The sequence below is a fragment of the Saccopteryx leptura genome, chromosome 5, assembly GCF_036850995.1.
Source record: "Saccopteryx leptura isolate mSacLep1 chromosome 5, mSacLep1_pri_phased_curated, whole genome shotgun sequence".
NCBI classification, from domain to species: Eukaryota; Metazoa; Chordata; class Mammalia; order Chiroptera; family Emballonuridae; genus Saccopteryx; species Saccopteryx leptura.
Window position 1 is genome coordinate 72,142,744 of NC_089507.1, and position 16,700 is coordinate 72,159,443.

Below are 16,700 nucleotides of genomic sequence, written 5' to 3' on the forward strand. Positions count from 1 at the left end.
AAAATAATAATAATAATAATAACAGCTAAAGTACATCCTACTATTCATTTTCATTGTTTACTTTTTTCTTAATTACTTTGACCAAGATTCTGTACTGAGCTCTACCTAGTTATAATGTTTTAACCTATTACTGTTCTCATTTGGCTTTCAGATCACACTGTTTTTTACTTTCTTAAATCAAACACCTATTGTCCACAAAATATTAATCAATTTAAGTACTTTTACATTTTATTTTACCTTTGAAATCTTGAAAAACATTTTAAAACCAAAGTTATAAGATAATAATTTTCAAGAAAGTCTAATTTCTAACCTTAAGTATTTTATTATGTTTCAACTTGTTGTTATGACAAAGATAATTTTAACAAACAGGAAATAATTAAATAAACCTGTAGAAAGTGCACTAAAAATAACTTTGCTACTGAGAAGCACCTACACTCAATGAAGCTAACATACTTTATTTTTAATTTCAGAAATCTAAGTTTCCAAATTTTATTTTCTGTGTAATATATATTATGTACTTAATAAGGATTTGTTTTATAAATGGGTGACTGGTTAAATGCTAAGAAAAATTTGGAGAATAAAAATAGTTTAAAACCTTTCTTGAGTAATTTTTCATATTATTAAATACAAAAGCAAGAACTAGTTTAGTATAATTTATCTTAATTATAATTAAGTAATGTGGTATATGTAATCTTAGTATAATGTGGCTATGTAATCTTTTCTAATTATGTTAGCCTTTCCTTAGTATGATACTTTGCTGCTATGTGTCATTAATTACTATTTTATAGTTCATATGTGTTTTTTTTTCTATTGCATACAAATTCATTTTCACTTAATTTTTTTGGCCTTTTAAATTTATTTCAGTTTTCACTAGGTTTGGAAATGTATGATTTTTTTTTTTTTTTTTTTACTTTGGTAATCCTAGACCCTAAAAATCTTAAATGATTTCCAACTTTGGTCTTTAGGGTCTAAGATTTCCGGGAAAATATTTATTCATGTAAACAATATTTACAGCTTTGTCTTAGTAGCAGATTAAATAATATCAAGATGTTCAAACAATACATCATTCTATTTGGTATAATTGCTCATTCATAATACTTTTTCTTCAAATCTTTCATGGATCTTAAATACTTTTAGAAACTTACTAACAAAATATATACATGTAGAGACTATATAATTTAGTCCTATAATTCATCTTACTTGAATAGGTTTCATAGTAGCCATACCTCATTTCATAATACCCCAGGGTTCAGACCATGCTGTTTAAAATTCTTTGTATTGTGTTGCCTGTATTTTACATATAGTCATTGCTTACATTTTGGAATGGACATATATTCCACTTTTATGTGCTTCAAATGTATTATAAATATGCCTCGCACATATGTTTTATTTTTTATCATTTTCAGTAACAGGCTTTTTAAATTTAATTTTGTTTTCTTTTGATTTTTTACATTTTTAAATATTTTTTTTTATTAAATATTTTTTATTATAAGTAATTCTGAATAATGCAGAACACTTTTTCTTTTTCTCCCCCCCACCTTTTTTTGGTGCTAATTTTAGAACTGCCCACAATTTTGGGCTTATGATCAGTCCATGCTTTCTAATACTTGAATGGACATACTACTATATGCTTTATTATTGGGACATGACCCTTTTCTTTTTGTTAAGAATTAATGTAATATTACGATAATTAAGGTATATCTTTTCCTTTTTTTTTTTTTTTTTTTTGTATTTTTCCAAAGTGAAAAGTGGCAGGGGGGGCAGGGAGACAGACTCCTGCAGGCACCTGTATGCACCCTACCAGGATCCACCCAGCAAGCCCACCAGAGGGCGATGCTCTGCCCATCTGGAGCATTGATCCGCTGCAATTGGAGCCATTCTAGCACCTGAGGCAGAGTCCATGGGGCCATCCTCAGTGCCCGGGGCCAACTTTGCTCCAATGGAGCCTTGGCCGTGGGAGGGGAAGAGAAAGATAGAGAGAAAGGAGAGGGGGAAGGGTAGAGAAGCAGGTGGGCCCTTCTCCTGTGTGCCCTGACCAGGAATCAAACCCGGGACTTCCACACTCCAGGCCAACCCTCTATTACTGAGTCAACCGGCCAGGGCCAAGGTACATCTTTTTTTAATTTTTCCTTTGATTTGTGAGAGATGAATGGAGAAAGAGAGTGAGAGAAGCATCAATTCATTGTTCCACTTAGTTCCATTTTTTTGTGCACCCACTAGTTACTTCTCCTGTGTGCCCTGACCAGGGCTTGAAACTGTGACCTCAGAGGGCTGGGACAATGCTTTTTCTATTGAGCAACCCAGCTAGAGCTAGTTAAGTTATATCTTGAATTACTGTTTTTATTTGACTTAGTAATCTCCAAACCTCTTATTGATATTATTTTGTTATTTCATACTATTTTTGAATATTGTAACTATTACTTCATATTGTTCCTCATTTAGGAATATCATAAAATTATTTCTGTGTGGTCAATTTATTAGTTTTTTTTTTTTAAATGAGAGGAGGGCAAGGATAGATGATGAGATAGACTCCCACATATGCCCTGACCAGGATCCACCTGGCAACCTTTGTCTGGGGCCAATGCTTAAATCAACCAAGCTAACCTCAGCGCCTGAAGCCAATGGTCAGACCAACGGAATTATCCTCAGCATCTGGGGCCAATGCCTGAACCAATTGGGCCACTGGTTGTAGGAGGGAGAGAAGGGGGAGAAGGAGGGCAAGAGAAGAAGATGGTTACTTCTCTTGTGTGCCCTGACTGGGAATCAAACCCAGAATATCCATATGCTGGGATGACGCTCTATCCACTGAGCCAACTGGCCAAGGTCTCAATTTATTCATTTTTATAAGCTCAAAACACAAATTCTGAAATTTAATTACTAGAAACCTAGTAACACAATCATGATCTAACATCAAGTATTATTTACTAAGGCAGAAAGCATACAAGGGTTTGTTAACTGAAGACAGTAGTAGTTCCCTCATGTCTTTTACCCAGAGAAACTCAGTTTTATGATTCTGGTATGTTCTACATGACACTGGATTTTTCTCCTCAGACTTAGGAACTAAGAAAGTGATCACCTTCTATAAACTATACAAATTTAAAAATTCTCATAAATGTAATCAAGAAGTATTTTTATTACCATATGTTTTTACCTTTTTAGAAATATCTAAAGTTTACACAGTTAAAGTCATGTGTCATTTATTGTTGTTTATTACTTCTTTCTCTAGGTCTAAAATCCAAAAGCATTAATGATCTAGTAAAAGACATAGTTAGACAACAATTTAAAATTTTCCAAAATGACATGCAAGAAACCATAAAACATCTCTCCAAGACTGTATTAAGACTATCAGAGGATCTTGAAGACACCAAACACATAATTCAACAAGTGAATGAATCCGTGGTTTCAATAGCAGTCCAGCAGAAGTCTGTTCTAATGCAAGAAAATAAGCCCATTTTGACAGATATACTAGATCTAAAAAATCATGTTGTGAATATAAGGCAAGAAATGACGTTTACATGTGAGAGGCCTATTAAAGAACTAGAAGCAAAGCAGACTCATTTAGAAGGAGCTCTAGAACAGGAACACTCAAGGAACATTCTGTATTATGAATCTCTCAATAAGACTCTTTCTAAAATGAAGGAAATACATGAACAGCTTTTGTCAACTGAACAAGTATCACGTCAGAAAAGTGTTGCAGCTACTGAATCAGTCAGCAGTAATGTTACTGAGTACATGTTTACTCTGCATGAGAATGTAAAAAAGCAAGGTTTGATGATGCTACAAATGTTTGATGATTTGCACGTCCAAGACAGCAAGATTAATAATCTCACCATCACTTTGGAAATGGAGAAGGAATTTTTCAAGGGTGAATGTGAAGAGATGTTAGCACAGTGCAGAAACGAGTTTAAATTTCAAATTAAGGATACAGAAGAGAATTTACAAGTTTTAAACCACACATTGGCTGAGGTTCTTTTTCCCATGGACAATAAAATGGATAAAATGAATGAGCAACTAAATGATTTAACTTATGATATGGAGATCCTTCAACCCTTACTTGAACGGGGGGCATCATTTAGAGAGACAAAGACATCTGAACAACCAAAAGAAGCAATAGCTATAAGGAAAAAAGTGGAAAACCTGATTAGTGCTGTCAACAGTCTAAATTCTCTTATCAAAGAACTTACAAGACGACACAACTTACTAAGAAATGAAGTACAGAGTCACAGTGATGCCTTAGACAGACATATCAATGAACATTCCTTAGAAATGGAAGATGGCCTAAATAAGACAATGACTGTTATAAATAATGCCATTGATTTCATACAGGATAATTATGTGTTAAAAGAGACCTTAAGTACAATAGAGTACAATCTCAAGGTCCATGATAACTGTACCCAAAATATGGAAACTATTTTGACATTTATTTCTCAATACCAACATTTGAATGATTCTATTCAGATATTGGTCAATGATAATCAGAGATATAACTTTGTTTTGCAAGTTGCCAAGGTCCTAACAGATATTCTTAAAGATGAAAAACTAAGTCAGTTCAACTTTCAAAAGATTTTTCAAATGGCTAATGAAACTACTTCCCAGGTGATAAAATACCAGGAAAATATGAGTCATTTGGAGGAACAAATACTATCAGCCACAAATATGTCCAAAAAATTTGAAACTCGGTTGCAAGACATTGAGTCTAAAGTGACCAAGATGCTCATACCTTCTTATGTTTTACTAAGAAAAGGCCATATGACCACAAATGAAAGAGACCATTCTCTTCAACTGCAGGTATTAAATTCTAGATTTAAGGCACTGGAAGGAAAATCCATTCATCTTTCAAGTAACTTCTTTTTTCTTAACAAAACTCTCTATCAAACTTTAGCGGTATGTCATAATGCTTCTACACGTATATCAGAACTGAATGCTACCATACCTAAGTGGATAAATAGTTCCTTACCAAATATTCAGCTTCTTCAGAAAGGTCTGACAGAATTTGCAGAATCAATAATTGAAACAAAAACTCAAATTGCTCTATCTAATTTAACCTGGTATATAAATCAGTCATTGTCTAGTAGTTTTGTAAATGTTTTCAAGTCTCAGAAACAAGTAAAATCACTGCTGAAGAAACCCAATGCACTTAAGAAACCAACAGTGAATGTTACCACTGTCCTGATTGGCCGAACCCAAAGGAACACAGAAAACATTCTATCTCCGGGTAAGCTATCAATGAAAAGTCACTTTTAATCTCTCTTTTTATTAAAAAGGAACTTTTTAATAAAAAAAAGTATCTATATGGTTTAGCAAAACCATAAGATATAAAAAGTATTTACTTGGACTAGACTGAAGAGTTAAGTAATTCAAAGATCATTGAAGTATTATTTGATTCTGATCCTGTCCTATGTAAATTAGGCATCAGTACAAAACAAGTGCATATAGTGCAGAAGTGGATTTAATGGCAGGCACACCGGGCTCACGCCCTGGGCCTTGACTTCTGAAGGGCCCCCGCAAAACCCAACTCTACATTTCTTTCTAATGACACCAAGTTTGGTTTCAAATGTGCAATTTAACAATAATAGTACATAATATTTTTTATTTATTTAAAAATATGGTTAACATGTATTTTTATTTTCCCTGTATCTCTGTTTTTTAAGGTGCCCAATACTTTCTTGTGCCTCAACTGACCTTAATCCGCTTCTGATATAATATATATATATATATCTACATGTTTCTTTTTTATTTTATTTATTTATTTTTCATTGATTTGAGAGGGAAACAGAGGAAGAGAAGGAGAAAGAGAGAGAAGGGGAATGAAGAGAGAGAGAAGCATCAATTTGTTGTTTCACTTAGTTATTCTATTTAGCTATGCACTCACTGATTGCTTCTCTTATGTGGCCTGACCAGGGATCGAACCTGCAACCTCAGCTTGCTGGGATGATGCTCTATTTACTGAGCCACCCAGGCCAGGACCTATGTACATTTCTTAACTTTTTCTGACAAGACCTTCATAAAAACCAATCAAATTTTCCTCTGTAGAAATTTTTTGCATAAATAATTTTTAAAAGCTATTAGACAATGAGCTCCTTGATGCATAAGACTAGACTATGTCTTATTTCTTTTGGCATTACCTGACAACATGTCAGGTATACAATTCAATCTCAATAATTATCTGTTGAATGAATGATTGAATGAATGAAGAAGAAAGCAGGAATTCCATTTGAATAGATCACAGAAGGCCATGAATGCCCCACTAAGTATCTTCATTTACTTGAGTTACCATAAGAAAATACCACAAACTAGGCAGCTTATAAACAACAGAAATTTATTTCTCATGTTTTGGAGGCTAGGGACTCTGAGATCAAAGTACCAGCCTGGTTGCATTCTGGTGTGGGACATCTTTTTGGTTCACAGCTGGTGACTTCTCACTGTGTGCTCACATGGTAAAAGGGGTAAGGGATCTCTCAGGGGTCTCTGATAAGGACACTAATCTCATTCATGAAGGCCTCACCCTCATGACCTAAGCACTCCCAAAGGCCCCAGCTCTGAATATCATCAACTTTGGAAGTTAGGATTTCAACATTAATTTTGGGGGGACACTCAGATCATTGCACTAAGGCATTTAGACATGATTTTGTAAAAACTAGTCTTTGAAAATGTGGAGCAGAGGGTTGGGTGCAGTAAGAATGGTCTCAGAGCATGAAGCTAGCAGTAGTAGTGTGTAGCCTGATGGCAAAAAATAAAGTTAGAGATACCAGTTAAGACATTGTTGGCAAGAGCAGTAAGGAAGAGGTAGTTGAAACAGTTGTGAGAAATGTGAAAGTAAAATAAACGGAAACAGGGATAGTGGAAAAAGTAATGATCTGAGGCTCAACCAACTATGATTCTGGGCCTAGTTGTTGCAGTGTTTCTGTGTAGCCTTCTGTTAAGTTCCTCTCTCTAAAGAAAGTGTGTTTCTTCATTTTAAATAATGGGAGTGCAATAAATATTTTACAGAGCTTATTAGTAGTAATATGTGGTAGATGACATCATTGTAAAAAAATAAAATGTGAGCTGTTCACAGCCTGAATGTTCAGCACTTGAGGAAGCAGAGACTTAGAATATTCTGAAGTTTGAATGTGGGAAATGAGAGAGCAGCAATATCATTAACAGACGCAAACACTGAAGGGGCATAAATTTGAGAAGAAAAAAATTCAGTGCAATGCATGTAAACTACTTAATAGTCTCTGTATACAAGAAGTGTTTTATGAATAAGTTTAGCATATGAGTAATATTAAATAAGCTTACCCCAATGAAAAAAATAGCTACTGATTCCCGCTAAAGGAAATGGCAGTATTTCCTCATATATATCTGCTGTTGAATTTTACTCATTTGGGTAAAATTTGTATTTTATTGCTTTTGAACTACAAAAGGGTGATTATTATCTTAACATAATGACTCATATTTAATCTCTGAATGTTTTGATAATAATATTTAAAATCACAAAATAAAACAAAGTTGAACTGTCTCTTGACTGTTGAAGTTATTTTATTTATTTATGACTCCCTTTAAATTAATCTGACTTAGGAAAACTATCCTTGCCTTGTAGAGTCAGAGAACAAATTATATATTTAGACCTACATGTTTCTAAGAGATAAGTAGTCCTTTAATATTCAGATGTCCTTATAATAATACTTTAAGAGAAAAAAATGAGTTGTTCTTTTTTTGTACTATTTTAATTCTTGGTCTTCCCATGGATATGGCAAATGAGTTTTATTTAAGCTCTACAGGGTGTGTAATCATACACTGGGAAAGCTGCATTCTTCCTTCCTTCCTTCCTTCCTTCCTTCCTTCCTTCCTTCCTTCCTTCCTTCCTTTTCTTTCCCTTTCTCTCTTTCTTTCTTTCTTTCTTTCTTTCTTTCTTTCTTTCTTTCTTTCTTTCTTTCTTTCTTTCTTTTTCTTTCTTTCTTTCTTTCTTTCTTTCTTTCCTTCTTCTTTCCTTTTCTTTTCTTTTTTCTTTTTTATTTTTTGAGAGAGAGAGAGAAAGAGAGGAAAGGAGAGAGAGAGAAGAGGGAGAGTGAAAAAGAAACATGATCTCATTGCTCCACTTAGTTGTGCCATTGATTGCTTCTCATGTGTGCCCTGACTAGGGTTCAAACCATTGACCTTGAGAGGTGAAGTCTGCACTCATGGGATCATGGCTTTACTGGGGCTCAACTGGCAACCTCAGGGTTGAGCCAGTGCCCTGGAATCCAGAGACCAATGACCTTGGCACTCTGGGGCAGTGTTCTATCCACTGTGCCCGCAGCCAGGTCACTCATCTTTTTTAAACCAAAAAATACTTGAATCTATGCAAAAAGCATAAAATCTTAACTATTAATTCAAAATCAATTGAGTTAAAAAACAATAAAGAACCTGTAGTCTTTTATAGTATAAAGAATACATGTTAGGAGCTTATAATTATTGGGCCGTGTAGGCTAATAATTAACTCAGTTTTGATTTTTTTTCACAATGATGCCCTGATAAAATTGCTTCCTGTTCCTTTATTTTTTGTAAGTAGAATTTTTATAGGCTTAAAATTAATAATTAATAGTTTATATTTTTATCTCAGTGAAGGTAACCAATAACAATGTCAGGACAATAAAAATATATTGACTTACTTTCATGTGTGGGGTAGATATCACTTTATGTAGGACCAACAACATAATTTTAAGGGGGTACATATATATTCACTCTCATTAAACCAGCTCTGCCTCTATGGGTGCCAAACTGATGGCAGTCATTAGACAGCTGAGCAGGTGAAGTCCGTGCACACTGATAAAACCAGGGCATTCAGGTTAAGTTCCCGAAAAGCAGAAATCAATTACAAAATCAACTACTTCCTCTGATACCCTATTTTATACCACGTGGGACACACAGACACACTGGCTAACTTTGGCTGTATTTCCTTTGATTTTTGCTATTGTATTATAAATACCACGTAGCCACATTGCTACCCTATATAACTAACAATAACACCACAAGATAATTTATCATCATCTTATGAATCTTACAATAATGTTATTCAGATTATAGCCACTATCACTTGCAGAAGATGTACAATTTGTAGAAGAAAAATCAGATAAATATGGTTTTGAAAATTTAATCTTAATTTATAACCTAATTTACTTTGAAGCCTAATAATATTAGTATTATAATAATATAATATTGGATACTATTTAGCATTTACTATATCCCAGGCACTGTATAAATTATATTTTATACATTACTTAATGTAATAGTACCTATAAGGTAACTATTCTTATTCTTATCTTGAAGATGAGTAAACTAATCCTCAGGTATATGGACTTAAGTATCCTTTCTAAGGTCATAAAACTAGTAAGTGATGGAGTCTGACTCCTGTTCTGCTGGACTCAGGGCTCAGTCTTCAACCACTTTATTCATCTATGGCTGAATAGTATTCTATTGTATATATGTACCACATCTTCTTTATCCAATCTTCTAACGAGGGACACTTTGGTTGTTTCCATGTCTTGACCACAGTAAATAATGCTGCAATGAACATGGAAGTGCATGTGTCTTTACGTACCAGTGTTTTCAAGTTTTGAGGGTAGATACCCAGGAGAGGGATTGCTGAGTCATATGAAAATTCTATTCTTAGTTTTTTGAGGAACCACCATATTTTCTTCCATAATGGTTGTACTAATTTGCATCCCCACCAGCAGTGAATGAGGGTTCCTTTTTCTCCATAGCCTCTCCAACACTTGTTATTCCCTGTCTTGTTGATAATAGCCTATCTAACAGGTGTGAGGTGGTATCTCATTGTAGTTTTGATTTGCATTTCTCGAATAGCCAGTGAAGATGAGCATCTTTTCATATATCTGTTGGCCATTTGTATGTCCTCTTGGGAGAAATGTCTATTCAGGTCCTCTCCCCATCTTTTAATTGGATTGTTTGCTTGTTTGTTGCTCAGCTTTTTAAGTTCTTTATATATTTTGGATATAAACCCCTTATCGGAGCTGTTGTTTGCAAATATTATCTCCCATTTAGTTGGCTGCCTATTTGTTTTGTTGTCAGGTTTTTGGTTTGTTTATTTTGCTCTGCAGAAACTTTTTAATTTGATATAGTCCCATTCATTTATTTTTGCCTTTACTTCCCTTGCCATTGGGGTCAAATTTATAAGTTGTTCTACACGGTCAAAGTCCATGAGCTTAGTACCTATGTTTTCTTCTATGTAATTTATATTTCTGGTCTTATATTTAGGTCTTTAATCCATTTTGAATAAATTTTTGTGCAGGGGGAGAAAGTGTAGTCACGTTTTATTTTTTGCATGTGGTTTTCCAATTTTCCCAGCACCACATGTTAAAGAGGCTTTCCTTTCTCCACTGTGTGTTTTTGGCTCTTTTGTCGAGATGATTTGTCCATATATGTGTGGACTTATTTCTGGGATCTTGATTCTGTTCCATCGGTCTATATGTCTATTTTTCTGCCAATACCATGCTGTGTTGATTATTGTGGCTCTGTGGTATAATTTGAAGTCAGGAAGTATGATAGCTCTGGCTTCATTCTTTTTCCTCAAGATTGCTTTGGCTATCTGGATTTTTTTATTGTTCCATGCAAACCTGGTGATTTTTTGTTCTATTTTTTATAAAATGACATTGGGATTTTGATAGGGACTGCATTAAATTTGTATATTACTTTGGGTAATAGAGGCACAATTTTATTTACTGTAATGTGGATTATTTTGGTAGGGACTTAGAGATGGGAGGTATCTAAAACTTTAAGGAAGGCAAAGACAAGAACTTAGAACACAAGCAGCAGCAGCAGGTGCAGACCCGTGGGTGAGGTGCCTGGACAGATAGCTTGTAGATACAATGACAGATGTCCTAGAAGGCAAACCATGTGTGGTATCAACAAGTTTGAGCTACTCCAGCAATAGGAGAAAGTGCAGGCTCCAATTAGGCTTACACAGACCTTAACTCCAGATGAATGACTCTACAAAGAAACTGGAAATAAAGGGCAAAATGACATCCTTTGGAATGACGCAGAACAGAACAATGCTAGACCCTGTTTCTAGAGGTAAAGGAACATAAGGAGAAAAATTGAATGTGCATCCTAGACATTAAAAAGAAGGCAACTGACTTGGTCCTGTTGAATCACAGCAGAGCTAATAGCAATGCAGTGAAACACATATCCTAAGGGTTTTGAAATTCTGCCTACTCTCTCTCTTCTTTCTAAAATGAATAAAAAATTAAAAAAAAAAAAAACAAAAAAAAAAAACGGGCCTGACCTGTGGTGGCGCAGTGGATAAAGCATCGACCTGGAAATGCTGAGGTCGCCGGTTCAAAACCCTGGGCTTGCCTGGTCAAGGCACATATGGGAGTTGATGCTTCCTGCTCCTCCCCCCTTCTCTCTCTCTCTCTCTCTTCTTTCTAAAATGAATAAAAAATTAAAAAAAATTAAAAAAAACGAAATTCTGCCTAGAACAGGTTTGATCCCTGATTCATGGGCAAGGCAGAGTCTACAGGTGACAGTTGCATTTTCCCATCTGGGAAAATAAGCACTGCAGAGATAATCAGGTTACATAAATAATTCAATATTCCCTCTACTCCATTGCACAGTTGATTTATTCCTAGTGAAACACATTAATTGAATACTATCCTGTGAGTTTATCACTGTGCTAGATTCAGATAATGTGAAAACAGAGGAAAACAGTGCTTTAACATAAAGAATTCACATTTTTATAGGTTATGGAGAGTCATTAATGTCTTTAAAGCCAGCAATTAATGGGCTTGGTTTTAGAATGATAGTTAACAGCAAGTGAAAAGGTTTAGTAACTCATTCACATGGTTGAGAAATGATGTTAAAGAAATATAGGCCAATTTAAAACATTAGTTAAAAGATATTGCATATGTCATATTGTTATATGTGTATGTTTCTTAATCAGGAAAACAGTTTATGGCAAATTGCAGAAAATATACTAAGATAACTTAAATCCATTGCTAATTACATAAGTAACATATATTTCTTTGCTAAAAATTCTAATACAGGCATGGAGCTTGGTCACATTTTATGTGAATTTTAATTACTTAAATGTGAAGTAGAACGTATATAAAGAATTTTTAGATTGCACTTCTTGAGAAAAAATGTTAAAACAAATAACCCTAAATTTAAAAATCATTGAAATAAGTGGATTGTAAACTGTTCACACTACTACCACCAGGTGGTGCCATAGTTATAACTGTGGCCAATAATATAAGTATTCTAACAACCTTTTATTGGCATTTACATAATTAATTACTATGTTTATAACTATATAAATAATTTGAGGCTTTCTATATAAGTGAAATTATTCTGTATATAATATGTGAACTGCAACTTACTGTCTTCAGTAAATCAAAGGTGTTGAGCATTCTTTAACTGCTATCTAATATTCCTTTGTGAAAAGATAATTCATTTAACGAGTCCTGCACCAGTGGTCATTTAGGTGTCTAACAATTGTTCATTAATGCAAATGATATCATAAAGATCATTTTTGAACACATCTTTGTATACATAGGAAGTGTGTCTGGAGTATATATTTTACCAGAAAACATTTCTGGTTTGAAGCAAATGAACCCTTTAAATTCTAATAAATATGGTCTCAATTGTCTTATTCAAAAGTTCTGACAATTTAAGCTCTAACAAACATTGTATGAGAATGCTTATTTTCTCTCATATCACCATGACATAATGTTTTCTATTCCTTTCTATTTCTTTAAATGTTGCCACTGGTTATAAAAATGTTGGCCAGGTAATTTACCATTTCTACATTAGTAGTGAAGTTGGACAGCCTTTAAAATTTTCATGAACTTTTGTGTGTTTCTTCAGTGATTTGCCAGCTCATATTATTTTCCCATTTTATTACTTTTTCAGAAGGATATTTTTTTGGTGGTTGGTATTTTGGATTAGTTAGAACATTTTATATGTCATGGATATTAGTCATTAGCTTGTTGTCTCTGTTGTTTTATTTTCTCTTAATCTGTCACATATCTTTGAATTTTTACAATGGTGGCTTTTATTGCAAATAAGTTCTAATTTTTTCAGTGGTCAAACTTCAGGATTTTTCTGTTATAGTTTCTGGTTTCTGTTTTGTTTTACTTTGAAAGAATTTTCCAAAATTTAAATTTCTACAAATATAGTTCTCTTTTTTGACTGTGATGCAATCATATTTGTTTTTTAACATTTAGTATTTTTGCACATGTGAACTTTACATTTTTATAGATATCTAATTATCTGAGCACATGTATTGAATAGATGTTTTGCTTCTCCAGTAATTTGAAGAATTAGCTTTATCATGTACCAGTTCCAAACATACATGATTCTGTGACAATATAGTCTACACCAGGGGTCCCCAAACTACGGCCAGCGGACCGCATGTGGCCCCCTGAGGCCATTTATCCGGTCCCTGCTGCACTTCCGGAAGGGGCACCTCTTTCATTGGTGGTCAGTGAGAGGAGCACATTAACCATCTCATTAGCCAAAAGCAGGCCCATAGTTCCCATTAAAATACTGGTCAGTTTGTTGATTTATATTTACTTGTTCTTTATTTTAAATATTGTATTTGTTCCGGGTTTTTTTTTTTTTTTTTTTTTTTACTTTAAAATAAGATATGTGCAGTGTTCATAGGGATTTGTTCATAGGTTGTTGTTTTTTTATAGTCTGGCCCTCCAATGATCTGAGGGACAGTGAACTGGCCCCCTGTGTAAAAAGTTTGGGGACCCCTGGTCTACACTGTCCTACAGGTGACCAAAATATTACTATTTTTACATAAATAAATGCATGGATCACAGAATTATTCCCACTTGCAAAAAGCAGTAAGGCGAGCTAAGAGAATTAAGGGATTTGTGTGAAGTCCCGTGACAACCTTGGTGGCTGACCTGGACCTGGGAACCCATTTTTCTTATTTCTTAGTATTTTTTTTCTCCTTCTGCTACAAACTAGTATTTAAAATTCACGGGAAATAGGTCATTTTTATCTTCCTTTATCTTGATTCTTTTTCAGTAACAGAAGTGTGTAGTGGGTCCCCATGTCAGAATGGGGGCACATGTATAAATGGAAGAACTAGCTTTATCTGTGCTTGCCGACATCCTTTTACTGGTCACAACTGCACTGTCAAGCTGGTGGAAGAAAATGCCTTAGCTCCAGGTAAGAAAGTTCATACACTTTTGGGTCTGTTCAATGTTATACACAAAAACATTTTTGGAAGTATTTATAAATGAATATTTAAGACTGCTTCATCTGGAATCACCTGAGGATTAAATCTTTTTACTTATGAAACTTACTGAATAATAGTGCACATGATTTACTGGTAGACATGTCTTTTTGTCAGGTAAATTCATATTGATGTACACTCACTGAAACTTTCAGTATCAGTATAATGGCGGCAAGTTTTTGTTGTTGTTTTTTTCCTGTGCATCCTAAAAGAAAATACATCTATCTGGTATAATCTTTCTCTTTAAACAAGTTGTTGAACATACATCTTTGATCCATATCAGACATGGTTATTAAAATGAAGCTTTCAAAAGTGCTTATCAGCAAAATGTATCTTCCACAAAGGTCAAACTAATAATGCTTTTTGACTGGGTAAGGACTGTTAGAACATGCTTGAATGCACCCAGTAGAATAAGATGGCTTTTTTTGTCTATTCACCTTTGTAATTATTGGTTGCCATTAATTTACTTCAGGAGTGTACCATTTTTTATTTTTTTGTGCAAGAAAATATATGCAACATTTAAAATGTATTCTCTTTAATGAGAACAACAACAAAAATCATTCAAATTAGGTTTTTAATGTGCCCCATAGTGAAGAGTAAAGTTTTTAGTCTATTTTTATATCTCAGCCTTTGTTATACATTTGGCATTAATTACATAGACAATTTCTTTTGTCTACTTCTCTGTATTGCATATGACTTCATTAGGTTTTCATTTAACCTCTAGAAACTGTTTGACAAGGAGCTGGAAAAATTGTTTCCACATCATGTCAGCTTCAGTTCCTTCAAGGGACCTTAAAACATTCTGGCATACGGTAATAATCATCCAGTGCTTTGAATTTCTTTATCTCTAGAGAGATCAAAGAAACATGCAAATTAATCTTTGAGTCAAATAGTATTTCCTTATAAGCATGAGAAAGGTAGAATGTTATTATATTTCTCTCCTGATCTAAATGGAGAAACTGAGGTTCAGAAAGGCTAAGTGATTTTGGGTAACTCAGCCAAGAAAAGAAAGAGGCAGCCATCCAGACACACCTGCCCTTGTTAAATATGATGAATGACCTTATGCTTCTGCTAACCCTTTTTGTAACTGAGATAAAATGATAAAGATATGAGAAAAGGCAAAACAAGGTAAAAACATAAAAAATAATTATTTCTATTCTTTCCTGCAACAGATTTTTCCAAAGGATAGTACAGATATGCACCGACCGTGGCATTTTTTGTGTCTCATACATATGGAATGAATACACCTGGTCCTATTCTGTTTAATAATTTGGAACTCAATTATGGATCTTCATATACTCCAACAACTGGAAAATTCAGAATTCCTTATCTTGGGGTGTATGTTTTTAAGTATACCATTGAGTCATTTAGTGCTCGTATTTCTGGATTTTTAGTGATTGATGGAAGAGACAAGCTTGCATTTGAATCTGAAAATATTAACAGTGAAATACATTATGATAGGGTTTTGACTGGAAATGCATTATTGGAATTAAATTATGGGCAGGAAGTGTGGCTACGACTTGTAAAAGGAACAATTCCAGCCAAATTTCCCCCTGCTACTACATTTAGTGGTTACTTGTTATACCGTACATAAATCAGTATGAAAGACAGACTTCCACCCCTACTGAGAAACAGCCAGGGTTTTTATTTACCTTTGTATGCACATCTGTTCTGTTTTTAGTTGTTCTACACAAAATGAAATCCACTTCTTTTTTAATTTGAATAAGGCTGTAAGCTTGTTTATTTCATAAAATTATTTTAATATCTTTTGGATAACCTGAATAAGAAGAAGTTCTTGCTCCTAGAGAGATTTAGTGGCACAGAAGAAAAGGTGTATGTGTTAGCATAACTATTTTTGTTTTCTCATGTTGTCATTTCAATGTAAAGTAATATAAAATGGTAATCACTCAATATTGTCAATCATAGTAGTCTTTCCAATAAAACATTAACTTGTGTTATTCTCTGCATATATAAACATTAACATATATTTCTTAAATTCAAATAAATTACTCAAAGACTGAGAAGTGTTTTTTTTTTTTAATTCTGATACCATTTACTGGTGAGTTTATCAATTTTATATATTAAAGTTTTTGCCTGTAACCAAAACTAAGAAAGTTGAGTTTGACACTTGAAATATGTTTAACAATAGTTCTCCCTCTGTAATTAGAGGACAAAGTAATAATTGACAAATATTTGAACATTTACGCCAAAGTCTTAGAATATATAAGGGATCATCAAACCTTCTCTTAGTGTCCCTCAGCAGCAGTACATTCAGACCTGCCTGGCTTTTTTTTTTTTTTTTTTTTTTGCATTTTTCTGAAGCTGGAAACAGGGAGGCAGTCAAACAGACTCCCTCATGCACCCGACCGGGATCCACCTGGCATGCCCACCAGGGGGCAATGCTCTGCCCCTCTGGGTCATCGCTCTGTTGCAACCAGAGCCATTCCAGTGCCTGAGGCAGAGGCCATGTAGC

At 34.1% G+C, this 16,700-nt stretch overlaps 1 protein-coding gene across 1 annotated transcript in view; it reads left to right on the forward strand.

The window, feature by feature from the left end:
- The window catches only part of MMRN1 (multimerin 1), an 80,618-nt gene extending 64,376 nt beyond the window's left edge, over positions 1–16,242 (forward strand). The window contains exons 6-8 of the mRNA XM_066385819.1: positions 3,227–5,215; positions 14,017–14,160; positions 15,400–16,242. Coding sequence (XP_066241916.1) covers positions 3,227–5,215; positions 14,017–14,160; positions 15,400–15,416 — 2,150 coding nt within the window. The 3' untranslated portion in view covers positions 15,417–16,242. The remainder of the gene's footprint in view (positions 1–3,226; positions 5,216–14,016; positions 14,161–15,399) is intronic.
- Positions 16,243–16,700: the final 458 nt, after the last annotated feature.